At 43.7% G+C, this 14522-nt stretch overlaps 2 protein-coding genes across 2 annotated transcripts; one reads left to right on the top strand and one right to left on the bottom strand.

The window, feature by feature from the left end:
- Positions 1–1751: 1751 nt before the first annotated feature.
- LOC125544315 (uncharacterized) lies at positions 1752–6440 on the top strand. The gene is made up of 8 exons (XM_048707944.2): positions 1752–1984; positions 2415–3097; positions 4059–4247; positions 4337–4428; positions 4878–4937; positions 5057–5126; positions 5432–5635; positions 5790–6440. Exons 2-8 carry the CDS (start codon positions 2432–2434, stop codon positions 6171–6173), a joined length of 1665 nt encoding a protein of 554 aa, XP_048563901.2. The 5' UTR covers positions 1752–1984; positions 2415–2431; the 3' UTR covers positions 6174–6440.
- Positions 6441–7604: 1164 nt separating this feature from the next.
- On the bottom strand, positions 7605–11298 carry LOC125544316 (putative receptor-like protein kinase At2g42960). Its single transcript, XM_048707945.2, has 8 exons — positions 10951–11298; positions 9634–10402; positions 9456–9560; positions 9029–9151; positions 8733–8903; positions 8515–8644; positions 8213–8422; positions 7605–8102 (listed from the first exon to the last, which is right to left on the bottom strand). Exons 2-8 carry the CDS (start codon positions 10290–10292, stop codon positions 8016–8018), a joined length of 1485 nt encoding a protein of 494 aa, XP_048563902.1. The 5' UTR covers positions 10293–10402; positions 10951–11298; the 3' UTR covers positions 7605–8015.
- Between the last annotated feature and the right edge of the window lie 3224 nt (positions 11299–14522).

Here is a 14522-nt window from a genome sequence, read left to right on the forward strand (position 1 = left end):
AGGTCACACCAATTTCTTCACTTTCAAAGTCTTCAGAGATTCAAAGTCTTCAGTCGAAGAACTTCATTTTTAGGGGTCGACTTTCTCTGTAAATATCAAACTCCTCATTGACTTATAGACCTGTGTACACTCACAAACGCATTAGTCCCTTAACCTATAAGTCTTCAATACACCAAAATCACTAAGGGGCACTAGATGCACTTACATGTGGTATTTGTATGCCTTGTATGTATCCCCATCTATTATATAATGGTTTGATGTAATGATATCCACCTTGCAAAAGCGTGTCAATATGCGGTTCTATCTTCGATGGGCCTTCGAGTCTCGTTAGGATAGTATCGCATATTGGGCGTGACAAGTATCTTGATGAATAGCAACTCAACCATACATTTAAATACGAAATCATCGGATGTTCAACAAGTTTTTTAAATTCATTGATCCCAAATGCAAATGAACAGTTTGTTTGTGCCAAAGACCTTGATATTTGTTCTCTCAAAAGCGGCCTTCATCTTAAACCTTATCTCCTTGAGCTTGAACCTCTTCCTTGGCACATGCTTTTTAATAGTTATGCCATTGAGAACAATGCATTGACCTGGTCAACAAGTTGCAGCATTGAGCAGATCAATGAAATGACCAACACATAGAGCAACAGGAAGCAAAACTTACTAGCTCACGAGTGACATGTCCCTTGGCCACCTTCTTTCCACTTGTGCAATCACACCACGATACCTGCTTGACGACCTTTTGAATGGTGTACCATAGATGGAGTAGCAACCGCGTCGTGATCATGGATCACTTCCATGTTGTGGGGCATGTAGTTATTTTACTCGTTGAACCAAACATGCACGCTTTCACTTTGCCAAAAATGCTACATTTCACTTCATTCCTTGAAACTCCACACCGTCGACCACGCCTCACACAACAATTCATTCTTCTTCACCGAGTACACAACCATTGTGTTTCCTTTAAAGTTAACAACAACAACACCAAAATATCCCACAAAGGCATTTGGCTGAACACCTGGTGAGAATGGCGTGCACCATGATAGTGGCAGGTGCAGATTGAACCTGGGCTTTGGCAGAAACGGTGACGTAGGCAAAGGCGGGGCAGGCGCTGGCTAGAGCGGCGGAGGTCCTGGGTTCGGCAAGGCATGAGCGGCGGCGGTCTCCGAGTGTGCAGATACAAAGCACAGGGAAGAGATGGAGCGGGGGGAAAGGGCTTCGGGTGGGGTATTTTGGTGCCGGATTGTCCGAGTCCGACGTAACGGATGTCCGGACCCCGCAAACTTTCGCATGTTTGGTGTTGGTTTGGGGATTTCGAACGTCCGGACTCCCTCCAAACCTTCCTAAGTCGCATCCTTTTGATGACCGGCGTTGAATGGCAAAAAATATTCTAACCCTCAGATCGGAACATTTTGCATATGATTTGATGTTCCGCAGAGGAGATTTTCGGTCTGGACAAGTTAATACTAGTGATATGTTTCCTTAAAAAATCTAAATGATAAGTGCCACACATGTAGCACGAAGTAACACCGTTTGCGGTTTTTTACACTAATAAAGTTGCCATCCGAAAAAACAAAGCTAAAAAATTAAAAGTTGCTATGCTTCACAACTAAAATTGCCATCCTCTTATAACTAAACTTATCATCAAAAAACGTCAAAACAAAATTGCTTCGTGTCTCACGTGTAGCACTTGTAAAAAAAAGCAGTGTCAAGATCCTGATCCTGGTAGAAAAGGAGTGGTCGCGGCAAAGCAAATCAAGCATTTGCATCTCCCTTTTCTCGAAGCACCCGCTCCGCTCCACTCCACTCGGCCGCTACTCCCTTCTTCCGCGATTCCCCCGCCCCCGCCTCTTCCCCCCTCCTGCTTTCGAAACTACTCCCTTCCGCGGAACTACCAGGGCGGGTTTGCGCGCGGGGGCGGAAGAAGCGCGCAAGCTTAGCACATGCGGACACCGTCGGGGCCCCGCCGCGAAGCTTGAAAGGTAAGGTTCCATCCCGGCGCGGCGTCGTGTCGGCAGCGAGTGCCGCGATCTGGTTCCGGCGTGCGTATTTAGCAGGCCCCTAATCCGCTCGAATATTTGCTTCACCTAACCCATCGCATGCCCCCTACCTGCGAACGAGCCCGTCCCATGAACTCATGCTTGCTGATTGCGCCGTGCTGGATGTGTCGAGCGTGCGAATTATGGAACCCTACAATATTTGCTGTGTGTTTGATTTGATCCGACCCTCGTATGCGGTGTATACGGAGTACAATGCGAGGGAGATAGACTTTTGAGTAGAGGACAAGTCATAGTACATGGTTATGGTTTAAACCTATTCTATCTCTAACTTAAACACAATATACTTGTAATAACATCGAGAAATCAGTATCGGCTTCTCTCACGTTCCCCTGCTGAACCTATCCGCACGCAGGTATAATTGGAAGGGGCATGGCTGGCGTGGAGGGGCAGCCGCCGCCTCAGATCAGCAGCATGTCCAACTCCAAGCTGCAGGACGGTGGCACCAAGCCGAATCTGGTCAAGGAGCACGTTCCGGGGAGCGAGCTCTGGACCGATGGGCTCATCTGCGCTTTTGAGCTCGTCAAGGGTCACAGGAAGCTGGTTCATCACAAATCGTTGCCAAAGATTGATCTCGCGCACATGAAGAACCAGGCAGCTAGGAATGGGCATCGCGTTGTGAGCCCGGCACCGAATGAGGGAGGTGTGCTGGAAATCCCTGGCCAGGCGGAGCTTGGCATCGATCCTTTTGCGGTCAAAGACAGGCCATCACATGCTGGAGATGTTCATGATCACAAGTGGGTGCCGATTGGATGGTCAAGGATTGCTGAGCTGAGCCAGAGGGTTCAATCAGATGCTAGCTGGGAGAATGAACATGTGCCGATAAGCGACAGCGAGGATGATTACACTGTAGCCGATGTTGCCGCTCCGTACTGGCTGCGTCCTGGGGGACCTACATGGTGGTTCCATGTCACCGCAGGCCATCCTTCCGTTGACGCATGGTTGGGTAGTGCTCACTGGATGCATCCAGCTATCAGAACTGCACTGAGAGATGAAAGCCGGCTGATAAGCGATCGGATGAAGTACCTTCTCTATGAGGTTATCTTTCTCATTCTCATTTGTGTATGCACATTTTCTGCCTGCAATTTTATGTTGATATAGCTATTCTTTGATATTTCTAATGAATTCAGGTTCAACATTTTTTAACTAACTGTGTTAATTATTGTTTCTTATGGAATCTTTCCAAAATTAACTGATGGCCAACTATTGATTCTTAAGAGAGCACCCAACATGTCTTCACAATCTTTTGATCGCCTGTATTTTCCATGTGAAAATTATCTGATTGCTTCAGAGTTCAAACCCTGTTTGCATAATAAGTATCATGACAGCCACCTTTTCTCCTTGAATGTTGTGGTGACATATCAATCATGCGCTGGCCTAATTTGGTGGTTCAGTTCATACCAGCTGGAATATAACTCTAGAATTCATCCTAGATTTATCACTGTTCATGAGCTTTCACTGGTGCTACACCTCAGGAGAAAAGTAATGAACACTCAGAATACATAAGACACCATTACAATCAAGATTGCATCGACTCCCATCTAGTATGCCCAATACCAATCTGCAAATAGCGCGTGGTCTGTGTTTAAAAAGTTGCCCCTTTGTTATAAAAGGAATGCAATGGTAACTCGAAGTCAAACAACTTGAGTGTTTGTTTTCATGGGTTTGCATTTTTGGTAGGTGTCTACTCATGAACTATGCATCTCTTCTTCTGATAATTGTGCATGAACAATCTGGGAAGTAGGAAATCTGAATGTTGTGGTTGAACTGTTCTACCTTTTTCTCTTTGCAAATTATAATGGCTGATGTCAGATAGTAGTTTGTCCAACTATATTGGTAACTGCTATTTTCAGTATGTTTTATCTACCTCATCACATGTTACAAATAAGAGAATTACTCTGATGATGATGATGTGTTCATTACTTCGATGTCTTGCATATGCTGTGTTCATATGATCTGGTTATCATATTTATCATATAAGTTTCTGTTTGCTATTCAGGTCCCAGTTAGAGTTGCGGGAGGACTGTTATTTGAGCTTCTTGGTCAATCAGTCGGGGATCCAAATCATGAAGAGGAAGACATACCCATTGTACTTAGATCGTGGCAGGCACAGAACTTTCTTTTAACTGCAATGCATGTGAAAGGTCCTTCAACCAATGTAAATGTTTTAGGAGTGACTGAAGTGCAGGTATCAACTAAAGTTTTTGTTTATTGCTGAAAAACTGAAGTTCAGCGGTTTAAATATCCTTCTTAAGATGCTTATGGAAATCTGTCCAGGAGTTGCTTATTTCTGGTGGAAGTCAAACACCCAGATCAGCTCATGAAGTGATAGCACATTTGGTCAGTCGTCTTTCGCGATGGGATGACAGGTAATTTTAATATTTTATCATCACTTCCATTTTTCTAACTGTGTCGGGTTGTAGGATTCATCCTCATCGGTAAGCTCAGCTTCTTAGGATGCAGAGAAGTACGACTAGTTAATCGTCCTTGGAACTGCATAGTGCACAGTAGTTAATGTTCTTTAGAAATAGTAATGCTTGTGAGACTAATATTTTGCATACCATAGGATTGTGAAGGAAAGGCTTATACAAGGGGGCAAAAAAGAAATGTCGGGATTGGTTCTTCGTAGAGGCATGTATTTAGGAACTACATTTGAAATCTTAGAATATCATTTATTCAGGAATGGAGGGGGTAATTTTCTTATTCATCTTGGGTCTTCTGCAACTGTTATTATTATTATATATAATACCGCTGTTTACTCAAAATAATAGTACTCTAGAGGTGTGTAACTACTAACTTGTGTTTATGGTGTTCCCAGATTATTCCGTAAATATGTCTTTGGGGAAGCAGATGAAATTGAATTGAAGTTTGTGAATAGGTAAGAAAGCCCAACAAACATGTTTGAACTCCCAGAACATTTATCTGAATTGATGTCAGTGCCCTTATATGGAATGGTTTTATTACATTATAAATTAACAACTGAAAATCAATTTACAGGAGAAATAGTGAAGATCTGAACCTAGTCAGCATCATATTGAATCAAGAAATCAGGAGGTTAGCAACACAGGTAATTATATTACCGAGTTTACCTTTTCTATTACTTTTTCCTATCGTGAAAATAGTAATACTCGTCGAATATCTTCTCACCAATGTAGTGGAGTTGCTGTCGTGCCTGCACTATTTATAATATAACAGTTGGATCAGATAAATCCAAAACAGAAACAGGTTCTGGTTGGATACTGTTAGGAAATTTTAACATATGGTTAGCATATTTAACAGGATGAAGCTTTCACGCACACGTTCATGCATGCTATTCTCCATTTTCTGGTATTATGATCTGGAATGTATAAGGACATAACATGGCTGCTACAGGTGATCAGGGTTAAATGGTCACTGCATGCAAGGGAAGAGATCATACTTGAGCTTCTCCGACATTTAAGGGGAAGTGCCACAAGAATCATTTTAGAGAGAGAGAGGAAGTCTGCAAGGGAGATGTTGGAGGAGCAGGAAGCTGTCCGTGGCCGCTTGTTCACTATCCAGGATGTTATGCAGAGCACTGTTCGTGCATGGTTACAGGTACGCAAGTTCTGCGGCATGGCATTTTCAACAAAGTAGAGTTTAGCTATTCCTGTGCTCTTTCAGGTAGTTTTCATTAGCTTAGGCATTCCTTTGTTCTTGAGGTAGTTTTAAATTTGAAACTGATACAGTGCCAAAAATTAACGTTCTACAGGACAGAAGCCTTCGTATCACCCACAACCTGGCTATTTTCGGCGGTGGTGGCATAGTTCTATCCATAATCACCGGTCTCTTTGGAATCAACGTGGATGGCATACCGGGAGCTCAGAATACTCCGTACGCTTTTGGGCTGTTTGCGGGGCTTCTCTTCTTCCTCGGGATCATCCTTGTTGGCGTTGGGTTGATGTACCTTGGGCTGACAAATCCAGTGACCAGTGAGAAGGTGAAGGTGAGGAAGCTGGAGCTCCAGCAGCTGGTATCGATGTTCCAGCATGAGGCGGAGCAGCATGGGAAGGTGAGGGAAGGCCTGAGCCGGCACGGCTTGTCGCCGAGTTCAGCTGCGGCTTCGGGCGATGAAGGCTACATCCTGATTTCCTGATCCTGCTAATGCCTCAAAACTCTGAAATAGTGTAAGCTTAGGCCACGCTGGATAACCTGGTGTTTTGTCTTTGAGTAAAATCCCGGCTATCCCCATCCCCATGGGAAGTAAACTGATTCCTGTCCGATTGGTTCATGTGTCCTCAACAGGCGTATAGAAAATGATACACCTAACAGAGTATCTTGTGTGATGATTGTCACTGAGGAGTTGGTATAGAAATATATAGAGAGATGATCAATGTGATCTGAGTAACAGATTGGTTCTTTATTTGTGTGTGTGTGTGTGTGTGTGTGTGTGTGTGTGTGTGTGTGACTGGTGTTGCTAATGCCTAATGGTAATTCATTGTTGATGAGACTGATAGTGATAGGCCGGAACCTCCAGTCTGGTAATAGCCTGGGACGGTTGGTTGCCTCCGGTCTGAATTAAGTTTGTTATATATCCAGCGAGCCACCAGTTGGAGCGACCATTGTCAAGGCTCCAACGGCAGGTTGGAGCTTGCACGCCCTGTCGGGGACAGGGCAGCTAAGGATGGTGGCTGCCGGCTAAGCCAGCCCTACCTTTCTGTTTGTTTCAACCTCCTGTTTGAAAAAAAAAACTTTCTGTTTGTTTGTACCATAAAGTACTAGCAACTACTTTCCCTAAAAAAAAGTACGGGCATCTTCATTCCTAAGTACTCTCTCCGCAGCACTAACTTGATGCTATATACATCTATTCGAGGAACCAGCTTTTTTGGACAGAGGGGGTATAAATCTTTTTAGAGATTTCAATACGAACTACATACAGATGTATATATACATATTTTAGAGTGTAGATTTACTCATTTTGCTCTGTATGTAGTTTTATATTTGAAATCTCTAAAAATACCTATATTTAGGAACAGTGGGAGTACTTATCGACATAAGATTTGTGCACCTAAAAAGAGGTAGGAGCCTTGCTGAATGGTGCGTAGATTTGTGAATTCCAAGGAGTGCAAGTTGGACAAGTGCAGCAACAACTGCACCAATGATCAACGAATGGTCCATTAGAAAAAGGAGGGGGGAAGCTGGCCAAGCTTGCAAAACAAGCAGACGCTGATCATTGGCACCCTGCAATCATGTGCACAAGCCAAAAATTATAGCCACCGAACGCAATGACCAAACAGATGTCTTTCAGTTTTCGCAATCAAAGGTGGAAGTTCCAACATGTGAAAGACGCAAATGATTGGCCACGGCCACTGACACCAGCTCATTCCCCACAACAGAGTAAGTGTACTGCAGGTGTTCCTGGGTTCTCCCATGGAAGATACACCCTGCACGCGCAATCGCATAGACACCTTTGGCCGCAAGTAAATAAGGCTTCTCACAAGGTACACCAACAGATTTATGCTTTCATTTCATGGTAGAACTGAAGACCCATACAAGGATTCTATACATCGGCAAACGCAATCCGGTATCTATATATATAGTCATGCATTTCAATCAAATCAGTTCCTCCTGGTAGCTCACTGAGACACTGACAATAACTCAAGACGAAGAGAGTGCTTGCTTCTATGCTCCCCTAGAAGAAGACTAGACAAAACACTAAAGCAAACGAGTTATAGGACTCATCCACAGAAAACAAACAGTAAGGCAACTCTTTCAGGGCAGCATAGAAGCAATCCTCAGAAACCACAAAAAGGAAAAAAAAACACGGAAACAAGCAGCTTGCACCTAACTGAATTCAACAACCTCGGTATCTGCAAGCAAATTGCAAACCTGTTTCACTCACTCTACTCAAGTATTGAACATGTTTGATCAAATCAGCTGTCACTATCAAATAACTTAAGGTTTCCTATTTCTTTTGGGTTTGTTCACAACTGGAGCTTCAGACATCAGCACTGTTTGATAGCTCCTCTACTGACTGCTGCGACTCTAGATCGATGCTTCCCATCTGGCTGTGCTTCTTCTCATCCTGTTATTATTTTTTGACAAAAGAGGCATACAGTTAGTTATGTGGCAAGAGTAAAAGCTCTGAAATTCGGTGGTAAAGACAGAGAGAACACGGATAAGAAACCGACATACTTCTTGGTATGCTTTCTGGACCGCTTCAAGCATTTGGACAACATGGCTCATCTTCGGCCTCTTGTCGGCGTCAGGATCAACACACTTGAGGCCAACCAAAATTGCCCGCTTAAGGGCACGCTTAGGTGGTTTAACCTCAAGGCCTGGGTCCACAACCTCCTCTGCCCTCTTTGTGCTAACCATCATTTTAAGCCACTCCACAAGGTTTGACTGAAGCAACAGAAAAAAATGAGGTGTAAGGACCTCTAAGAGAAAGGGCAATTAGATCAAATTGCTTGAAATGGGATAAGCTTTGCCTCTACCTCATCTGCAGGCTTACTGTAGTCAACTGGATCCCTAGCTGTAATGCATTCCAACAACACAACTCCAAAACTGTAAATATCACTCTTTTCATTCAGCATCCCACTATTCGCGTACTCAGGCGCGACATACCTATCATCAGATCAAGAGGAAGATTAGGAGATGTGTTTCCAAAAGCACAGAAAAAATTAGCGGGGAAGGAGTAGAAAGAGAGCTATACCCATATGTTCCCATCACTCTTGTATTGATATGGCTTGCGTCGGAATCCAGAAGTTTCGCTAACCCAAAATCAGAAACCTTGCTGTTGAATTCGGTATCAATTAAGATATTACTTGACTTGATATCTCGGTGGACGACTTTGGGGTCTATTGCTTCGTGAAGGTATGCAAGCCTGAAAATCATGAACGAAAGTGCATTAGCATGTAGTACTAGTCAACAGTCTCATGTGAAATTTATCTGTTCATTTAACATGATATCAGGAGATGGTCGTAAAAGAGGTCCACATGCCAGACTTACGCTTTTGCTGTCCCAAGCAGAATCTTCGTACGGCTTTCCCAACTAAGGATACCATGTTGACTCATGGCCCCATGGAGCCATTGTTCTAGGTTGCCATTGTTTACATACTCATACACAAGCATCCTGCATGTGAGAAGAACTATGCTTTAGTTCGGAGTCGTTTATCTGGTAAGGAATAATAATCTTGAAACCAGATGACAGGAAAAACACAAACTAGCTAGGATTATCGCAAAACGAAGGAACACAAACAATGTCCTTCTCATGGTATTAATTATCCATTTTTAATCACGATTCTTCAGAACAAGAAGTCTAGCGGAGATATGATGATGAACTTGCACAAGGTGGATGCATTATGCACACAAGCTAATTCTAGTAGCTTCTAGAATATTTCAAAATGAAAGCAAAATAAAGGGAAGAAATGTGTCACCTGTGTATCCCTTCAACGCAGTAGCCCAAAAGCCGCACCAGATTCTTATGCCGAACATGACCTATGGCTTCAACTTCAACTCTAAATTCCTTCTCTGCTTGCCCTCTGCAAACCCAACTAATAAATCTTAGTTCCAAGTTAATATCACAGTAAATTCAACAAGATAACATACACTTACACATTGTTTAGGATCTTCTTCACAGCCACCTCAGTCCCATTCATAAGCCGGCCTTTGTAGACAACTCCATAGCCGCCCTCCCCAAGGATATTACTCTTGGCAAACCGATTTGTCGCAAACTCCAGGTCCCTCAAGGTAAACCAGTGGCCCCAGCCCAAATGTGATAGCTCTGGCAGGCCAACCAGCGGCGAGGTTGATGTGAATCCATATGGTGAACTGCCTGCCCTCTTTGGACCTGAGCTGTTGTAATCCTCAGAGTATGAGCTTCCAGCCTTTTCTATGTTGTACACTGAGCTGCATTGGCTGAACGCGTCGACGTCGACAGATCTAGTCTCTGCCAAAGGTGGCACACTCTTCATCTGTGTGTATTTGTCATGAACTGGCATGAAGGCCACTTCGCTGCTGTCATTCGCACTCTGTGAGTCAACTCCTTTGTCAATGTTGATTTCCTTGGACACAATAGGGATTTCTGTTTGCGATGTAGTGTCGATTCCGTTCACCGCCTTGTTCTTCCTTCGGATGGAAAGCCACAGTACTATGATGAACAGGATTGCCATCAGGATTCCAATGCCAATGGCAATCAGAACCCATACTCTCAGGCTGAACACAGGTGTTGTCCGCGACAATGCCGCGGTGATGGAATTGTCGGATGACGACATGTTCTCTTCGGTTGGTCTGACGAACAAACGTATGGGATGTTTGCGAAATTCAGAGTCCTGTGCCGTTTGCCAGAGGAGTTTATTTTACAAACTTATCCTGACTGATTTATCTGTACCAAGAAAAAGGTGCATTAGCCAGCAGGGGAATCCAAGGTAGCACATGCACAAAACTACAAAAGTAAAGGGGTAAATTTGTCTCTGCAAGAAAAAAGGCGCCGCACATGATAGCACAATTCTTCCATCCTGGAAAGAAATTATCACTTGCATATTGATGGAGAAAAAGGTTGGAGCAAGCAAACCAATCAAACAGCAAGAGAACTCGTGATGAACTCTGGGTGGAGTCTGAACCGTGAATCCAACAACCGCGCATAAAAAGGTAAAAAAAACATCAAACGAAACACGCAGGGCGCTTGAAACAATCTAGACAACAATGTACTAGAATGGATTTCAGTTCCGGTCCAACACAACATGAATCGCAAGAACCAACACGATTCAGATGAACAAGTCAAATCTTTAGAGAGAGAGAGAGATAGAGAGAGAGATAGAGATAGAGAGAGAGAGAGGGAGAGAGAGAGAGAGAGAGGGAGAGGGAGAGGGAGATGCGGATGGGTTCGAGGAAGATCAACGGGTCGGGGAGAAGGAAGAATCAAGAAAGTACCTTGACAGGACGCCCAATCCAGCCCCATTGGACAGGGATTCCGTCAGCAGGTCCAGCTCCGCCCCCTCGGAAGTCAGACCTGGAGAAGCCCGGTGCTTGGTGGGCGCTGCTCCCGCTTGTGTGGAGTGGCGGAGAAATGCGGAGACGGGGGAAGGGCAAGTGACCTTTGCTTCTCGGCGAGAGAGAGGGAGCCGGAAAGACGAACACAGCACACACATGCACACATGAAGAGAGAGAGAGAGAGAGAGAGAGAGAGGGGGAGAGAGAGTAAAGGGGAAGCAAAGGGGAGGGGAGGAGGAGAAGAGGTTGCAGTGTTTGGAGTTAAAGGCGAGGAAAAAAGATGGAACCCATTAAAATGGAGGGGGTGGTTATTAAGGAAAATAAGAATGGGGGAAGGAGGGAATTAATGGTGGGTTTGGTTGAGGACTGCATGTGGCCATTGAGGTGAGAAGAGAAGATTACACAAGGCAAGTCAAACGTCCAGGGGCTCCCTCCGCTGGCTCCACTCATGGAAACGCCAATCCTATTGGGCAAATCAAAATCACACTTTGTTGAGATTAATTGACTACTTCCCTAGACCCTGTTTAGGATGCCATTTTTTTTAAACTCTACTGGAATTACGGCCTGTATTATTTCAAACTACAGAGGGTTGCACCAATCCTAAAGCGGCGTGGTTTAGAGGAGAATATTGTTGCGGGCGGCGCCTTTGCCCGGTTTATAGTTCTTAGTGCGTCACTTGGTCAAAAAAGATTTTTGTTTGAACCTCATCGGTTGCTTTGAGATATTGTGATAAAGGTCCATGACATATGGTGATACTTGGGTCTGTGGTCGATGAAACACCTGGATTTCTCTGGTTTCGTGTATATCGCTACCATGACGTATGGTTTTAATTGTCCTTCTATTAGATGAGTCAATGTGATTTGACCATCTATCGTTTATGGACGTAGAAAACATCCATCAAGTTGACGGATAATGTTGGATAGTGACGCATTCATCATCGGTCATATGTGTTATTGTGGCATACGAGTTTATCTAATTCTTTCGAGACAAATATATTGGAACACTACAAAGCATCAATGTAAAAGATCGATTTCATCGGTTCGCTTTTTATTGTGTAGATAGATACATTGAGAGGAGGAATTTTTGTGAGCGGCACCTTTGCCTAGTGTGCATCACTTAATGAGAAAATATGCTACCATGAGCTGTTGTGACGTAGGTGCATGGCAACATATTGGTAAAATCACACTTTAGGGATTAATTGACTACTTTCTTAGACCCTGGCTAGGATACTAATTTTAAAACTCCACTTTAATTATGCCTTGTATTGTGTCAAAGTACCGAGAATTGTACGAATCCTAAAGCAGCATGGTTTAGGGGTGTCGGGGATATATACCCCGTAGTATGACCCGGCTAGAGTTTGGCGACTCATTGGTGACCCGCCCGGAGCTTGGCGACTCACGGATGACCCGCCTGAGCCTGGCGACTCACGGATGACCCGCCCGAGCTTTATGGATCATTAGTGACCCGGCGAGCGGGTCAGACAGACGACAAAGACCTAATAGCCCATAAGGCGGCTCATGGGAAGACCGACTCACATTATGGTGGGCCGACTTGAGAAGGAAGGCAAAAGGAATAATTCCCTTACAAGGGAAGCAAGACTAGGATTCTACTTGTAATAAAATAGTCCTAATCCAATTAGGACTCCACATGTAATCTGCCCCTCCAACTTATATAAGGAGTGGCAGGGCATCCCAAGAAGGACAAGTGAAGATAGACAAGTCAACAGCTCCTAAGAAAGAGGTAGCAAAAGAGCACCCTTGTAATCGTGAGTATCACCATGATCAATATCAATAAAGCAGGATGTAGGCTTTTACCTTCACCGTGAGGGGCCAAACCAGGGTAAAACCTCGCGTCTCTCGATTCCGACCAACCCCTCTCAAGCTACTACCTAGTTGCGTTAGCCTCACGACTAAGTCGTCACACTAGGACATCTACCGTGACAAATCCACGACAAGGGGAGAAATTGTTATGGGCGGCGCCTTTGCTTGGTTTATAGTTCTTAGTGCGTCACTTGGTCAAAAGGTTTTTTGTTTGAACCTGATCAGTTGCCATAAGATATTGTGGCAAAGGTCCATGACGAATGGTGATACTTGGATCTATGGTCGATGAAACACTTGGATTTCTCTGGTTTTCGTGTATATCGCTACCATGACGTATGGTTTTAATTGTCCTTCTATTAGACGAGTCAATATAATTTGACCATCTATCGTTTATGGACATAGGGAACACCCATCAAGTTAACAAACAATGTTGGATATTAAAATATCTGCATCCATCAACGGTCATATGTGTTATTGTGGCATACGAATTTATGTAGTTCTTTTAATTGGTCTGACATATACATTTGAACACTACAAAGCATCAATGTAACAGATAGATTTCATCGAATCGTTTTTTATTGTATAGATAGATACATTGAGAGGAGGGATTTTTGTGAGCAGCATCTTTGCGTAGTATGGATCACTTAATGAGAAAATATGCTGCCATGAGTTCTTGTGACGTAGGTGCATAGCAACGTATTGGCAAAATCACACTTTGGGGATTAATTAACTACTTTCTTAGACCTTGGTTAGGATACTAATTTTGAAACTCCACTTTAATTATGGCTTGTATTGTGTCAAACTACCGAGAGTTGCATGAATCCTAAAGCAGCATGGTATAGGGGAGAAATTGTTAAGGGTGGCGCCTTTGCTTGGTTTATAGTTCTTAGTGCGTCACTCGGTCAAAAAGATTTTTGTTTGAACCTGATCGGTTGCCATGGATATTGTGGTAAAGGTCCATGACGTATGGCGATACTTGGATTTGTGGTCGATGAAACACTTCGATTTCTTCGGTTTTCATGTATATTGCTACCATGACGTTTGGTTTTAATTGTCCTTCTATTAGATGAATCAATAGGATTTGACTATCTATCGTTTATGGACGTAGGGAACACCCATCAAGTTGACATATAATGTTGGATATTAAAACATCTGCATTCATCAATGGTAATATGTGTTATTGTGGCATACAAGTTTATCTAGTTCTTTCGATCGGTTAGACATCTACATTTGAACACTACAAGGCATCAACATAACAGATAGATTTCATCGGATCATCCTTTATTGTATAGATAGATACATCCTTGGTGTGCATCACTTAATTAGAAAAGTGTTGGGGAACGTAGTAGAAAACAAAAATTTCGTCCTACGATCACGATCCCGGGAACACTACGAAGATGCATTAAGAGGTTTAGATCAGATCGTTACCAACAACGAGTTGCAGCGAAAGTAGGTGTAGATCATTGATGAAGTCCCTCGAACTGTTCACAAAAGATCCTTCAAACCGAAGACCGAAAACACGGCCTCTCCATGGATTGCACGGGTACGAGGTTCACGATCCAGCGGCGATTCGCCGTCGTGAGCTAGAGGAGGGAGAAGAGAAACTCAGGGGGCTTCTCTATTATGAGGATTAGAGAAACTAGAACTAGATATAATCAAGATCAACTAGACAGAACTAGGTGAGAAACTTGT

The sequence above is a fragment of the Triticum urartu genome, chromosome 3A (assembly GCF_056163025.1).
Source record: "Triticum urartu cultivar PI428250 chromosome 3A, HENAU_Tu73, whole genome shotgun sequence".
Classification (NCBI taxonomy): Eukaryota; Viridiplantae; Streptophyta; class Magnoliopsida; order Poales; family Poaceae; genus Triticum; species Triticum urartu.